The sequence below is a fragment of the Ctenopharyngodon idella genome, chromosome 4 (assembly GCF_019924925.1).
Source record: "Ctenopharyngodon idella isolate HZGC_01 chromosome 4, HZGC01, whole genome shotgun sequence".
Classification (NCBI taxonomy): Eukaryota; Metazoa; Chordata; class Actinopteri; order Cypriniformes; family Xenocyprididae; genus Ctenopharyngodon; species Ctenopharyngodon idella.
The window spans coordinates 7,227,384-7,243,797 of NC_067223.1; the positions used below are offsets into that span (position 1 = coordinate 7,227,384).

The following is a 16,414-nucleotide window of genomic DNA, read 5'->3' on the forward strand; positions in this document are numbered from 1 at the left end:
ACGAGAAGGTGGAAAGCAGAAGCAGAGCGGTTCCCGTGGTAACGAACGAGGCCTGCTTGTGCTAACTGTTGCATGAACGCGACGGCTTACAAAACTATCAGACAACTATGACATTTATTCCTTAAGTTTAACTGTAACGTCTTGATAAAATGTGTGGGTTTATGTATTAATATTAGCACAAGTATTTTGCGGATGAGTCTAGGCTATTTGATGTGTAGGTTAGCTTAGACATACAGAAAACACATTTTAAGATGTCTATGACTTATTAGAATGTATGCAAAACTGCTTGAAAATATGTTTAGCAGATGTTTGTAGACACCTTTCCAGATTAAGCGTTCTTTAACAGACTAGTAGGCGTGTGCTGTCTTATTCCTCTATCTGTTTGAAATCCATGTATTTCTGCTTGTTCATACACAAAAATACAAATGAATAAAAGACTAGGCTATATTCCATCTCATACACTGATAATTGATCATTAATGTTATTCTATGATATTATAGATTAAACTTTTGCAGAACTTGCCATGTTTGTGTTCTCGCATTTACACGGCTTTGACCAGCGGATGTCGCTAGCGTGCCACGCCCTTCTGCTCCGCTGCTTTGCGCATGCGTAGAAGTTTCTCATTATTACGAGAAAGTCTCATTGTAAGTCATAATTACGAGAAAGTATCTTATTATTATGACATACTAAGTCATTATTATGAGAAACTTTCTCAATATAATGAGATACTAAGTCATAATTATGAGAAAGGTTCTTATAATTATGACTTACAGAATTATATTTTTTACTCAACTGTGGCGGAAACGGGCGTTCATAGGGAAATGGGCTTCCATAATTAACATATTTTTGATTCATAATTTATTAGTAAATGTTGAAACATTAACTATGATTAATAAATGTTTTAGAAATATTTTTCATTGTTAGTTCATGTTAACTAATGCTGTTAGTTAGCCTAAGTAATGTTAACAAATGGAACCTTATTGTATAGTGTTACGGATTTATCTAAAATGTAGCCTAATTAGAAAGAAAGAAAGAAAGAAAGAACCTCTGTGTGTTGTTCACGTATGCTGATGGTAACATCTATAAAACAATGAGGAAGAGAAACATAGATTTCCAGCGAACACGTGACACTATAGGTACAGTTATAAACGTCGAGCATACAGAATGTGTTCAGTCAAGTGTCCGAGTCGTAATAGCTGATATGTGCCGCTTACTTTGCTTTTGTCTTCGTGAATGGTGATGCACCGATTAAATTTAACCCTTAGGCGAGATGGTTTGGTTTATGGAAGGAATGTGCTATTTACCTACTTTTCTGGTAATCTGGTCATCGAGCACATTCATAATATCTTATATCATCGCATTGCTTCGACGAGATGTTGATGTTGTCCTTCCTTATATCAGGTATGTGATATGTCTTTTTACATTGTGCTTGATTTTAGTTTGGATACACATCAGGATTAGACGAATTCACAACTCTTAACATAACAACAGACCAGAAATAGTTTATAATATTAGTAACAAGACCATGTTTCCCATGATATTTATGTATAACGTACGTTATATGCTGCTAGTTGTAAGAAAATGGAAAGAAAAGAAAGTTTTTGCAGACTGCTCGTTTAGTTTCGTTTTCTACTGAGAGAAGTAATGTTGGCTTGAATTCAAAACTAGGTCAGTATTCAGTGAAGGGAGCAGGACAAACTAGATTTCCTGAAAGAAGATTAATATAATATAATATATTCTGTAATAAACACCCTGAACATTTTTAATGTATTGTTTAATATTTAATAATAATGTAAATATTTACATTAATAATACTGATTTTTCAAAATATAAAAAAAATATAATAATGTGTGTATATTAAAGTGATATATATTACAAATATATAATATATCCTGTAATAAACACCCTTATTTAATTAAGTTAAATATTTAATAATAATAATAATAATAACAAATTAATATTTACATTTAAAATACTGATTTTAAAATAATATTTAAAAATATAAAAAAAAAATAATACAAATTTTCAAGGTCACATATTAATGTATTGTGATGGTGAGGCTATAGTTGCATGGTTTATTAAATGTCATACAGTAAACTGGAAAATTTGTGTGCAAAGTATTGCATATAATGTTTCTGAATTGCTTCACAAATATGAATGTTCTTATTATTATTTTTATAAATGTCTCTGAAAATCAGTCCTTTACTTTTTTATCAGTGATACAGGGGCAACTCCACCTGAAAGTTGTGTGTTTGGATTCATGTCGACAATCACTGCGTTTGCAGGTACGAATAATAATCGGCCAGTTTCTGGTTTCAGTTTGATTTGATTTCCAGCTCATTTTTTTTCAGAAAAACTGTAAATTCCCCAGGAAACTCCTTACTGCTATCTGTGTGTCACAACCTTTTGGAAATTGTGCAACTTGAAGTCACCCACAAACCGCCTGGTTTTGACATGTGAGAGAAAAGCAGTGGGAATGTCTCAAGTATATGTTTCTTTAGTAACACTAGAATCTCACTCATTCTGGTCTCACTTCTCTTTCTGCTGAAAACGAAAACAGAATATTTTTCCCATCCGTGACACACAGCTGGAGTTCAGTGATTTACAATACAGCAGACAAAACCTCAAACAACAACTGCAGAAATGAAACCCAAAGCCAAATCACAGGGCAAAAACCATCATGGCAACTCAAATGAATTTTTAACCAATATAAATACTATTTTTATTGCATTATCCTGCATAAAGTCTCTGTAGAATTTATTCTGTTTTATTGCATGAGTGAATATTTTTGACTGCAATTTCCATTGCAATTTGCATTACATGTTTAAACTGATGAAACTCAGTGCAGGGAATTTGTTTTCCAGCCTTTGCTACTATGTATGCTGAATATAAATTTGTGGAAAGAGTCCATGAGAGAACCGGTGCCGTGTCCCCTTGTCTGAACAAGGCTTCTTTTGCTATTGGCGTCATCTCTTGTGTCGGCATGTGTTTGGTTGCTACATTTCAGGTATGTCTAATTCAACTACAAAGAAAAATTCTGTCAGAATGTACTCGCTTTCATGTAATTCCAAACCTGTATGGCTTTCTTTCTTTGGTGGAACACAAAAAAGATCATTTGAAAAGTGTTTTTTCCCTTATAATGAAAGTCAATAGGGTTCAATATAGGACCCCATTGACTTTCACTGTATGAACAAAAACAGTGCTTCAAAAACTCTTGTGTTTGGAATGACACGAGGGTGAGTAAATGATGACTAGTAGCACTCATGTATGTTGTTGTGTTCTAGGAAACGACGGTGATGCCAGTCCATGATTTGGGTGCTTTACTATTCTTCGGCTCTGGGGCTATATATGCTGCCATTCAGAGCGTGATCTCGTACCGCGCTCAACCTTACGGACCTTCTAAGTGCATGTGTCATGTCCGTGCACTCTTCGCTGCATTGGCCTGTCTAGCTGTTTTTCCCAGTATCCTTTCTCAGTCTTACCAGCATGTGCTGCTGTTTGATCTATAGCCATATAGATATGCATCTGCTTACATGGCTATTCATCCAAATTCAGCGTTGTAATCCCAGCATGCTGGTTTTCCTCGTGAAGACATGCAGAGTTTACATTTCATATCAAACTGATAGTCTTTAACGCCTCCTATCAGCAATTTTCTGTGCAATTCCTGTTGGAATAAGCAAACTTCACTGGGACACCAATGATAAGGTACAATTCATGTTACTAACCAGATATTTCAGATTGTAGTTCTGTATTATTGAATGTTTAAAGTTGCTCGTCTTGTTTTTCTGCTTCTGAAGGACTACACACTTCATCTAGCGAGTGTTGTGTGTGAATGGATCACTACCTTCAGTTTTGTCTTCTTCTTTTTAACATACATCCAAGAGTTCCAGGTGAGTACATAAAACATGATGAGACTTGCACTACAATTCGAACGTTTGGGGTCAAGATTTCTTTTTTTAAAGAAATGAATGTTTATTCAGAAAGGATGCATTAAGTTGATCAAAAGGCATAGTAAAATGCAGTTCTTTTGAACTTTCTATTCATCAAAAAATCCAGATTTTTTTTGTTCAACATGTAAGGAATGTTAAAGGGTTAGTTCACCCAAAAATGTAAATTTCTGTCATTAAGTACTCACCCTCATGTCGTCTCAAACCTGTAAGACCTTCGTTCATCTTCGGAACTCAAATTAAGATATTTTTGATGAAATCTGTGAGCTTTCTGGCCTCTGATAGACTGCAACACAATTACCACTTTCAAGGTCCAGAAAGGTAGTAAAGACATTGTTAAAATAGTCAGCTTCATAAAATTAAGGTTGAACCACTAAGAGAAAAACAAACAAAAATAATGACTTTATTCAACGATTTCTTCTCTTCCATGTCAGTCTTGTGTTTACAATGTAAACAGCATAGGAGACTGACATGGAAGAGAAGAAATTGTTGAATAAAGTCGTTATTTTTGTTTTGTTTTTGCACACAAAAAATATTCTCATCACTTCATAACATTAAGGTTGACCCACTGTAGTCACATGGACTATTTTAACAATGCCTGTACTACTTTTCTGGGCCTTGAAATTGGTAATTGTGAAAGCTCACAGATTTCTGTGTGAACTAACCCTTTAATAATGATTGTTTCTTGATTTCTGGAGAATCATGTGACACTGAAGACTGGAGTAATGGCTGCTGAAAATTCAGCTTTGCCACCACAGAAATAAATGACCTTTTAAAATATATTCAAATATAATAGTGATTTTAAATTGCAATAATATTTCACAATATGTATGTATACTGTATTTTGATCAAATAAATGCAGCCTTGGTGAGCAGAAGACTTTCTAAAACATTAAAAAAAATCTTACCGCCCCAAACTTTTGAACTAGTGTATTTCAAATCACTTCCATTTAGTGATATTCATTTCTAGTTCCTCTAAGATATTAACTTTTTTCTTTCCTTTCTTTTTACAGCAATTCACTCTGAAACTGACTGTTAATTTAATAGAGTATTAATGACCATGACATCATACTGTTACTGGACGAGTTATGTTTTTAGTGCATTTTTATTAATATAACTGTATTTTTTATACAACTTATTACCTTTTTTCACGTTGAAAGATCTGTTGCAGTACTGTGTAATCATGTATATTTTTGTAGCTTGTACTTCAGTCTTGGGAAAAAAAGGCATAAAACATACTTGAAATGTAATACACTCTAACCACTTGAGGCCAAACAATTTATACAGCTTCGTCACATTGATTCTTGTTTTATAATCAACCAAGACATAATAGTTGAGCACGTTCATATTTGCATTCATTTTTGTTAATCACTCTTCGCTTCGGTTATAACGTCTTGCTTTGTTGTTTTTCTTCTTGATCATTCTAAAACTTCAGTGCAGCTGGAAGTGAGCCAAAGGTGTTTTTTACTCTTGCTCTTTAAGCAGTACAATGTGAATGTATGTCCGTTGATTGCACAATGTGTGTTTTTGTAATTGTGAAATAAAAACACATGACAATGATGATGATGTGCATGGATAAAGAGAAGTGATTGCTTTAATGTTTCGAATGATAGGAATAGCAGCATACACTACTGTTTAAAAGTTTGGGGTCAGTATGCTGATCAAAAGTGACAGTAAAGACATTTATGTTACATAAGCCAAAAAAAAAAAAAAAAAAATCCTGTTCTTTTGATCTTTCTATGGAAGCTTGTTTCCGCCACAGAATAAAAAATAAAAAAGGTAATTGCGACTTTTTTCTCAGAATTGTGAGTTAATATTTCACAGTTCTGAATTTATAACACGCAATTGTGAGTTATAAAGTAAGAATTGAGATATGAACCCTTTTTTCCTCAGAATTGGGATTTATAACTTGCAATTGCAAGTTTATATCTCACAATTCTGAGAAAAGAAATCAGAATCGCAAGTTTATATCTTGCAATTGCAAGAAAGTGTCAAATTGCGAGTTTATATCCTGCAATTTTTAGTTTATAACTCGCATTTCTGACATTTCTAGTAATTGTGAGTTTATATTTTGCAATTCTGACAATATAACTCAATTGTGAGAAAAAGTCAGAATTGTGAAATAAAAAGTCACAATTACCTTTTTTATTTTTTTATTTAGTGGTGGAAACAAGCTTCCATAACTTTCTATTCATCAAAGAATCATGAAAAAAATGAATCATGGTTTCCACACAAAGAATTAAAGCAGCACAATTGTTTTCAACATTGATAATAATATGACGTATCATTCTTGAGCAGCAAATCAGCATATTAGAATGATTTCTGAAGGATCATGTGACACTGAAGACTGGAGTAATGATGTTGAACATTCAGCTTTACCATCACAGGAATGAATTACATTCAAAATGTATTAAAACAGAAAACAACTATTTTAAATTGTAATAATATTTCTCAATATTACTGTTTTTACTAGATTTCTAATCAAATAAATGCAACCTTGTTGAGCACAACTCAACATTTAAAAATTCTTTTGAATGGTTTTAAGTTTAAAAAACTTCTTTGCACTGAATTTGAATGTAACTTTTAATAAGTTACACTGGAAAAGACAATGTAAGCAAAATTTAATCGCTATGTAACATGATTAGACAGATCTAACTAAATTAATTAGGGCTCTATGTTAATTTTGTTGTTGATATTACGGCATGTCAAAGTCATTTCAAGATTGTTCCAACTAAAGATTAATTTACAAAAATAAAAAAAAAAAAATCAGCTACATTTTTAAAAATCAATTTCAATACAAGACTGCTTGTGTCTATTTCATAAAAACACTGGCATTTTTTTTTTTATTGTTATTGGATGCACATATAAGGCATTTAACATGTACATGGCAAGAAATGAGACACTCAAGACAATTCACTTGAGAGTAGCACTTAAACAGACTTAAATGGATCAATTATAATCATCAGCGATCTCACCTAGTGAGCAACTGCCCTCAGAAACCACCAGTACGGATGTCAAGTATGCCATCTCCGAGATGTAGCACAATCGTTTTAGTGCCATCACTAAATATCTGTCCTTTGTAAGGACATTTAAGTGCATTTACCCTGCTTTGAGATGAGCAGGGTTCATGGAAGCCTACACAGGCCAGTTCAACACAAAGCTCGTTAGCTGTGGGGGGCGGAGCCAATCAATCACTGAAGGATGATTCGCTGCCTGAGCTGTCATCATCTTGATCTTCCAACCCTTTTTTGGCACCATCTGGAACAGGTGCGTCAGGGGTACTAAAGGATACAAAAAAAAGAAATCTGTTAGCCACAAAATAAACAGCTCATAACCATACAAATAGTGACAGAATCAACTTTTTTTTTTTACTGTCATCAACACTTACTCAAGCAAACTGGGGTCCAAACCCTCCATTACCATCTTATTTTTAATGGCCATGACTGGAACACCCTGTGAACATGCAGAGCAAAATTTGGGCATTTGCATTCACATTTTTCATCATTTTAGCCATAACTAGGGAATAGGTTTGTTAATGATGATTTATGATTTCATTTACCACTTGCACCATTTTCAGGTATCTGGCATATCGCGGGTCCTTGGCTACAGTCATTATATTTTCCGCTGGGACCTCTGCTTTTGGCTCCTGAGGGGCCACTTGTGTTTGCTGGGATGCCTAAATGAAAAAGGGCAAAAAAAACTGACTGAAGGACTTCCTATGAGTGCAATTATGGTTATAACAACATCAGAATGCAGTGGGATAAATGGGTTAAGAGATATGTAAGAATAACTGTTACCTCAACAGGGGGAACTGTGGCACGACTGCCATCCACTGCAGGGCCGTTTGTCTCTGCAGACGTTTGTCTCACTCCATCCACTGTCACTTCTTCCAAACCAGGAATAGAGGCTAACTGCAAATTTATAAACCATAGTTTTATGAAATCAACTTAGATAAGCTTAAAATGGAGGGTATTCGTGAAGTCATGCATGTTCTGACTTCCTTGAGTTAGAGGTTTTGAATCTTTTAAATGCCACAGACCCCCAAATATGATCATTCTAGTGTGAGAGACCCCTTTCCTGAAATTTAAAAGGCATCTATATAGTTTCTTGTATAAAGACTCAATTTACACTGTGAAAAAATAATATTATAAATGGATCTAAAATATTTGGAATTTTATTTATTGAGTATTTACTAGTTTATTTTTATTTAAATTGATTATTTATTTGCTCAGTTGTTCTAAACTAATATTTATTTATTTGAATCTAATTTGATTATTTATCGTAGTCTTATTTTTGTATTTTTTATTAATTAAATTATAAATTAATTAATTTAAAATCTAATTTTTATTTATTTTTAATCTAAAGTTTGTGTATTTATTTATTTATTTTTAATTGATATTTTATTATTTATTATTTCAATCTTATTCTAATTTTCTTTTTATTCGTTGATTTACCTTTGCTTCCAAAATGCTTAGTGTGGTTTCAATCTGCTGGATTCGTAGTGATACGGTTCCTAGTTTCTGTATAAAAAAAAAAATAATAAAAAAAATCCATCAGGTCATTGACATTTTCAGGAAATGTATAAGTTGAGTTACAGAGGGGGATGATGTGCTGACAGGTGAACATACCTCCTCACAAACTGTGGAAAACCGGTTCAGGAACCTGACGGTGTGGACTATGAACTGGTTGAGGAAAGCTACGATTTTTCTCTGTTGAATGGCCGGAACCTTAAAAGATAAAGTATAAACTGTTACGGATCAGATGATTTGTGCAGAGACATAGATGTGAAAAAGACTGCATAGGTGACAGACGATCATGTGAGCAGCAGCTGATGTAAAACAAAACTCACCTTTGTAAGATCTATTCCTGATCCCACAATGGGTAATCCGTCGTCATCCATTTCAACAACTCGGTTGCGTTTTAATTGTCACAGACACAGATTTTTACGCTTTAATTTTCTCAAACGAGTTGGCACTGCGCAACAAATGCATCGTTGTGAAAATAACTCCTCACGTGACTTCAGTACTAACTGCAGCACTTCCGCGTTCTGAACATAATAAAAGCTCTCAAACCCTTAAAACATAATAAAATAACAATGAAATATTGCTGTGTGTTACAAATAAACTAGAGTAATTCATTTCAAATATTATATATTTTGAATACAATTCTTTCCCCTCCATATTTACACTGTTTATTTGCTTGTAACTCAATAAAGGTCCTCAACACTTCCACGTTATCACAATAAAAGTCCGCTCACAACAAAAAAGTCGATTTTAAAAGATTTAACATGAGAATATGTTGAGTTTTATTTAATTATTGTGATTATTTATAAATAATTACTAAGATTTAAACATTGTCAATCATATTCACACACACACACACACACACACAGGCCTTTAAGTATCTTTAGCAGGCTATGTATGAGATGACATGGGTTTAGATTTCAGATAGCAGAGCTGTTTGTGTACCAAGTACAAACAACTAAAATCTCATGGGTTTGATTTTTGCTACATAGTAGATCCTCTATAGACCAAGAAAAGGACATCAACACCAGCAGAGGACGTACACCACACTGTTACTACAAGAAGGGGGGGAAGAAAAAAAATGCAGATTTTACAAATTTGAAAAATTACTTTAATTTTGAGTCACACAACACATTTCAACACTTATTGGCATCCAACAGACTAATACATCACCAAAACAAAGACATCTTTTGTTGTCAAATGAAAGGAAGAGGAAAGCACCTATAGTGCAAAATTTAAAAAGATAAAATAAGCGGTCGTGGACACATTTAGGGATTTCACGAACATGACTGAAGGTGTATCTGAAGTGTTGCTCAGTCATCAAGTGCGAAGTCAAAGGGCTCAAAGTCAGAGCGCACTTGTTTGGCCTGATCCTCCTCCTCTTCCTTTGTACATTTACACTCTTTCCAGTCAGCACGCATGGGGATGTTCAACACCACCTCGCTCGCTAACACCTCCCTATGGCAGCACACACACAAAAAGGATGTACAAGTGGTTATGCTGAAGCATGTTTTTACAATCAGGTCATACAAGTACTAATGTTTATAACTAGTGTATCACTGCCCCCTATTGATGAACTGTGCCAGCGTAACAATTACCTGCCAAACTGCAAAGGGAAATTTTTCTTGATGCGATAAAACAGCTTCTCGCCCGTATCCAGCTCCACATAGAAGTAAGGTGTTCCTGGAGGAGCAATCTGCAATGCGGGATATTATTGTTAATCACAGTTCATCATTACACAAAACATTTAATCATGGCCTCATCATGACTTGCTCACCCATTCCCTTTATAGATATTATTGTATAGTTCACTATATATATATATATTTTTGCTTGTTTGCTTGTTAGACTACAAGAAAAAACTAAAGAGTGTAGTTGGATATGCCAATAAGTAAATAAGATTCATGTAATAATAAAAAAGGGTTTATATAATCATTAATAATAACATTAATAGATTCTATTAACAATATATACAATTTAAAATAAAATAATTCCATAAATTTAGTAATAACAGTAAATATAATTTAAATAAACTTTTGTAATAATAATAAAATAATAAATGATTGTATTAAAAGTATATGCGATTTAAAAATAAATACATAAATTGTGTAATAAATGTAAATAAAGTAATAAGAGATTATATTATCATTGTATTTTATATTTATTATATACACACACTATATTATATATTTTATTTAATATTACATATAACAGTATACAATTTACATGATTAAATTAACAATATATTATAATTTAAAATAAATAAATAATTATACAATGTAATGATGATAAAGCAATAAGTTACTACATTAATAGTATATATAAAATTTAAAAATTATAATGAAATAATAAAGTATTAAATTATTATATTAAAAGTATATTGAATGTATAATTAATAAATACATATACATACATGAACAGGAAGTCCCAGTAAAATTACACACAAAACCACAGCTCTGACTAACTCTGAAGTGCTCAGTCTGAAGGAGACACAGATGGTTTGTACCTGTTTGAGGTCTGTATGAGCTGGAATCTCCATCAGTTCCATCTGCTGCTCTTCAGCTTGTGTCATGAACGCCTCCTTGATGTCTTCTGTACTGCACTTCTCCATGGGCACCGGCACAACCTGAGGATGATGAAGAAGAGAAGTTTCCATCCGTCAAATCCATTATGCACCACTTTCTCATAAGCAGGACTTTAGGAAATCATGTATTTGGCCATCATTGGGAACATGTCCCTCAGAAATGGTTACTCGTCAGCGCAGACAGAATGTCTATCCACTCAGACTTAAACTGATGAAATTATGTTGGAGTCTGTGATTGGTGGAGGGTGGGGCGACTCTCACACTCTCCACACTGCTATATAGTTCATCTATCAGACTTTCTTTTTCATATATGTGGTGCTGTTTAGACTGACCTGGGTTCTGTACAAGTCAGTCTGTTCAGGCAGACACCACAATCTCATTATGAATGACACAATATTTGTATGGACCTGCAGTTGAAGGTGCTGGCTGCGGTAGTTCCTCTCAAACAAGACGCACCGTTGGCCTCTGCTTTTACAGAACTTCTTGACGGCGATCTTGTATTTCTCCATCTCTTCAACCACCTCCGATGCCAAATCCACCACTGACTGGTAATGTCCGATGGGCAGCAGGAGAACATGGTCAGGAGTAAGACCACCCTTAGCGAGAGCCATGTAACACTGGAAACAGAATACTGACATTAGATCAACATGAAAAAGCAAAAGGAAAAAAACTTTGTAATTTATCAGTTGATACATTTATGTAAGCTTTCTGAAGTGACATTGGGCTGCTGAATACATATTTTGTGGACTAACGTGTGTTCCAATGCTTATGACCAAGTGCTTCTCGACTTCTGGACTCGCAAGGCAGAACCAACAGGATCCAGTGGGCAGTGCTGCTCAGAGAGTAGAAATCAAGGTCTGTGTCAAGAGCAGCATGCAAAATTAAATTCAAATACTCCAACATCTTGAAGTAAGTTCTGCTCAGTAAATGAGGTCATTAAATTAGTCCAGTTTGATCCATTAGATTGGAGTGCTGGTGAAGGGACTCACGGGGTCTTCTTGGCTGTTTGGGCTGATTGGGTCTGTCCCCATCCAACTGTCTCTTCCTGCCGTGTTGACGTTGCTGGTAATGTGGTTTCTTCTCCCCCAGATCGAAAAAGAACTGGGATGCTGGTTCCTCCTGATCAAAAAGGAGAATTACAAATTATCTTTTCGTCAAGATAATGTACTACACTACACTAAATTGATCATTTTATCCAGCAAGGATTCATTAAATTAATCAAAAGTGACAGTAAAGACACTTAGCAAAGAATCCTGAAAAAAAAAAAAAAAAAAAAAAAAAGTAACCCAGTTTCCACAAAATATTGAACAGCACAACTATTTAACATTGATAATAATAATAATAATAATAATAATAATAATAATAATGAGAAGAAGAAGAAGAAGAAATGTTTCTTGAGCAGCAAATCATCATATCAGAATGATTACTGAAGGATCATGTGACACTGAAGACTGGAGTAATGATGCTGAAAATTCAGCTTTTCATCACAGGAATAATTTACATTTTAAAATATATTAAAACAGGAAACTTATTTTAAATAGTAATATTTCACAATATTACAGTTTTTACTGGATTTTTTATACTGAAGCATAAGGCTCTATTGAAAAAATCTTACTGACCCCAAACTTGATGAGCAATAATACAATCTAACACCAACACTAATTGTATTTGTATTTTGTTAACGTAAAACTGTACACACACACACACCTCTGCGTCGGGTAGCGGTCTTTCTTTCTTCCCATCTTTCGTAGGTTTCCTGTAGGGATTTTCTGTAACATCCTGAGGTTGTTTTACTAACTCTGTGGGGTCCATGGTTTTCATCGGGACAATGTTGAATGCATACAAGTACTTAGAGAAAAGATAAAATGTACAGTTAAAGGGACGGGTAAACCAAAAATGAAAAATCTTTCATCATTCACTCACCCTCAAATTGTTCCAAACCTGTATGAATTTCTTTCTTCTGCTGATCACAAAAAAGAAGTCAACTGTTTGGTTACTGACATTCTTCAAAATATCTTCTTTTGTGTTCAGCAGAAGAGAGAAATTCATACAGGTATGGAACAACCTTTAAACTAATAATCTTCATTTGCCACAGGTCTTCATTAAAAATTAAGTATCTTGTAGGGATGCAGGGATATTAAAATTGTTTTCATATTAAGGCTAGCTTTAAAATTGAATACTACTTTGACTAAAATAATAATAATACAAAAAACTAAAAAATAAAATCAATTGTTTAAATGCTACAAGTGAATTCAGGCACAGTAACAGTATTGTTATTGTTAACCAAACCTAATAAAAATCATTTTCATTGATTGAAACAACGGCTGAAGTAAGATAAAATATACACACAGTATTAGATGAAAAACTTTGAAAATTAGAAATGTTGCCTTGGTTATTAATTGAAATACAGTAAGCTGAAGTACAAAAAAAAAAAAAAAAAAAAAAAAAGTAATATTAAATAAAAATATATTAAAAAAAAACCTAATAAAAATGCCAAAGCACAACAAAATCTAAAATAAAGCTAGTTCAAAATATTAATAAATACTATAATTGTATATAATTATTACTGATAAAATGATACTGACTTTAAAGGTGCAATATGTAAAATTTTCTGTCCGCTAGAGGCCTATTCAAAACAAAGGCGTAGCTTGATGACGCAATGTTTGAGTGCGGAATCTTGGGACATGTGTTCTTCACCTCACAGCCAGTGGAAAATAATCGGGATAGGACTCGGAAAGAAATCATGTTCATGGATGCAATTATTAACATTACTGTAGTATAAAGCCGAGCAGGACCGAGTGTTGTGGGAGCTGAACGAGGCCGCTGGAGCGATTGCGCAACACATGCCGCGAGCAGCAGAACTTTTATTATGCCACAGTCACCAGCGCTGCTTCCGCTTTTCTGGTCATGAGTATGAGGTAACACAGCTCTGTTTATCATATTAGATACATTTGAGTGTGTTGAAAATTATGTTATAACGTTACTCTGTGAGTTCGCTCGGTGGCTGCTGTGAGACACTTGTTTGAGACACACTGCAGTAAGCTAGATCGATTTTAGAATATCATATTAAATGCCGAATGGCTTGTGTAGATAAATGGCATGCAATTAATTTTAAAACGTATTGTATGATGGAGAAAATTCTGTATTACTGTTACTAAAAATGAAGCTGCATCTGATTGTTATGTTAGCTACTTGACAAAATAGTGTTTTTCTCTGAGGCATGGTAAAGCATGGTACTCCCAAAAAAAAAAAAAAAAGCTATATAACAATATTTCTGTCAATAAATATATCAAAACAGTTGTTCCCTTGTCTAATAAAACATGTAATATATTAAAGCGTATTTGGTGTTTCCATGGTTTCTACAAAATAAAACCAGAAACCGAGGATAACACGGGTATGACGCAACTGAGAGACGACTCCTCACACGTCCCGGAGCCTTGGTTAAAATTGCAATTTTCTCAAGATTTACAAATAGTTGGAAACATTTGGGATATTGTAAGTACTCAACTGAACAAAATATATAACACTGGCCTAGTGGTTTTTGTATATTTTACTGCAAAATTCTTACATATTGCACCTTTAAGTCAGTGTTAGATGATGGCAAAAGGTAATCTAAATATAATATATTAATGTGTCATAATCAGTTATAAAAATGTTTTATACACACAAAACAAATACAAAAAAAAAAAAAAAAAAAAAAAAAAAAAAAAAAACCTCACTTTCTTTTTGGCAGGATTGTTGACTGTTGCCAGGGCGATGAATCTACTGACATGCTGAGCATTCTCTTGAAGGACCACATGATTCCTGCAAAATTTATACACATTTTGTAAAACAAACAGCATCTGAAAAAAGCAAAACTTAACCTGATGCTGTAATATAGCACACCTGTAGGGCAGCCTCTCATAATGGACCCCTTCCAGTCCTGCAAAATGGTAGCGGGGCTTCAGCTTGTCAGCGAGATTTGCGATGGCCGAAACCCCACAAAACTTTGTATCAATTTCCTGCAAAAGGGCAAGAAAGTAAACGATTCTTAAGCACACGTTCAGGGAAATACATGAGACATGTATTAAACGAGCACAACAATGCACTGACGGGACTGTTTCCGTACTGCCACACGCCTCGAGGCCACTGCGAGGACAGGAGAATGTCCACTCCTCGAAATTTGGAGTTGGACAGCAGCGGGGCCACCAGGGCACTGATGTCTTTAGGGGTGAAGCAGTGTGAGGGAGCAGGTTCTTGTTGAGCTTCTCTGCCACTGACATAGGCGATCTGAAGCCCTGATGCACCCTGTGAAAATGCCCCTTCGACCTGGGAAACAAAGCGTAATCGTCTAACTCAAATTGACAATCCTGAGCCAAACAATACATATACAGTGGTACAGAACAGTTTTATACACTATAACCTAACCGAAAACTGCGAAGACATAGGTCTTTTAAAGATGAGGAGTTGTAGATCCATCTTACCCAAACATGTGATGTTTTCTGCCAACTCGCAGCCATCAGAGTTTGGGAAATACTTCACAGTCTCTTGGCTGGCTGCGCCGAGAATATATGTGTGAATGGGTGCTGGAGGTGTGGAAAGAGCATTGTTTAATTCAGCACATTTGTTTGGTGTGATTAAAGCAATACATTTGAATGATATACAAGGAAACCTTACCTTTTTTTGCACCAGATTTGTATGCTTCCCACTCTGATTCAGCCTCAGGAGAGGTTCCAAAAAAGTCACCAACACACAGCAGCAACTGAAAAACAAACCCGTCTAGTTCAACTCACAACTCTCTCTTAAGTTTATCGCTTTAAAATAAGAAAGATACACATGCAGACTCACATCAAATTGCCCGCTCTTTTTCTGAATAGCGTTCACCCGGTTGAACAAAGCATTTATTCTTCCTTCAACGTCACCACATGCGAGACTGAGAGGGAATGAAACATTAAATCAGCGTAAAAACAAAACACGTGAGTTTATTACATACACACCTCCGACTCTGCTGTTAATTATGACTGTAAATTACTTATTGAGACAGGTAACGAGCCAGCTAACATTCACATATGACGCTTTTTAACCTAAAAGCAAAACTTACACTCGTAAAGGCTTGTCTTCCATACCGAAAAATATATAAATGTTTCTTAAAAATAATGACGCTTGTGTCTGAGCATTGGCGTTAAATTGTGTGCATCGACAAAATAAACCCTGTCGTAACAGGAAGCAAATAATTTTGACCGCTCATTCCCGAAACATACATCTTAGGGTGAAACTTTGTGATTTTTGGTGCTACAAATTATCATATACATTAGAGAAAATACCATATATAAAGTATAGAATTTATAAACACGAGAATATATATTATAAACCTAAACGCACA

The 16,414-nt window shown here is 34.4% G+C and overlaps 3 protein-coding genes across 3 annotated transcripts; 1 reads left to right on the forward strand and 2 right to left on the reverse strand.

The window, feature by feature from the left end:
- Positions 1-1,133: 1,133 nt before the first annotated feature.
- On the forward strand, positions 1,134-5,506 carry dram1 (DNA-damage regulated autophagy modulator 1). The gene is made up of 7 exons (XM_051890002.1): positions 1,134-1,401; positions 2,218-2,285; positions 2,865-3,007; positions 3,285-3,462; positions 3,647-3,705; positions 3,798-3,890; positions 4,960-5,506. Exons 1-7 carry the CDS (start codon positions 1,271-1,273, stop codon positions 4,999-5,001), a joined length of 714 nt encoding a protein of 237 aa, XP_051745962.1. The 5' UTR covers positions 1,134-1,270; the 3' UTR covers positions 5,002-5,506.
- A 3-nt stretch (positions 5,507-5,509) lies between these two features.
- Positions 5,510-9,005, reverse strand: washc3 (WASH complex subunit 3). Its single transcript, XM_051890003.1, has 7 exons — positions 8,796-9,005; positions 8,575-8,673; positions 8,401-8,466; positions 7,744-7,857; positions 7,506-7,622; positions 7,335-7,399; positions 5,510-7,227 (listed from the first exon to the last, which is right to left on the reverse strand). The coding sequence occupies exons 1-7, from the start codon at positions 8,844-8,846 to the stop codon at positions 7,134-7,136; spliced, it is 606 nt and encodes a 201-aa protein (XP_051745963.1). The 5' UTR covers positions 8,847-9,005; the 3' UTR covers positions 5,510-7,133.
- A 552-nt stretch (positions 9,006-9,557) lies between these two features.
- Positions 9,558-16,290, reverse strand: cwf19l1 (CWF19 like cell cycle control factor 1). The gene is given in 15 exon segments (XM_051889999.1): positions 9,558-9,927; positions 10,068-10,165; positions 10,975-11,094; positions 11,460-11,669; positions 11,805-11,884; positions 12,042-12,171; positions 12,760-12,900; positions 14,772-14,856; positions 14,938-15,053; positions 15,145-15,339; positions 15,341-15,360; positions 15,516-15,617; positions 15,709-15,793; positions 15,880-15,964; positions 16,133-16,290. Coding segments are annotated over 15 exon segments (1,635 nt in total). The 5' UTR covers positions 16,156-16,290; the 3' UTR covers positions 9,558-9,782.
- Between the last annotated feature and the right edge of the window lie 124 nt (positions 16,291-16,414).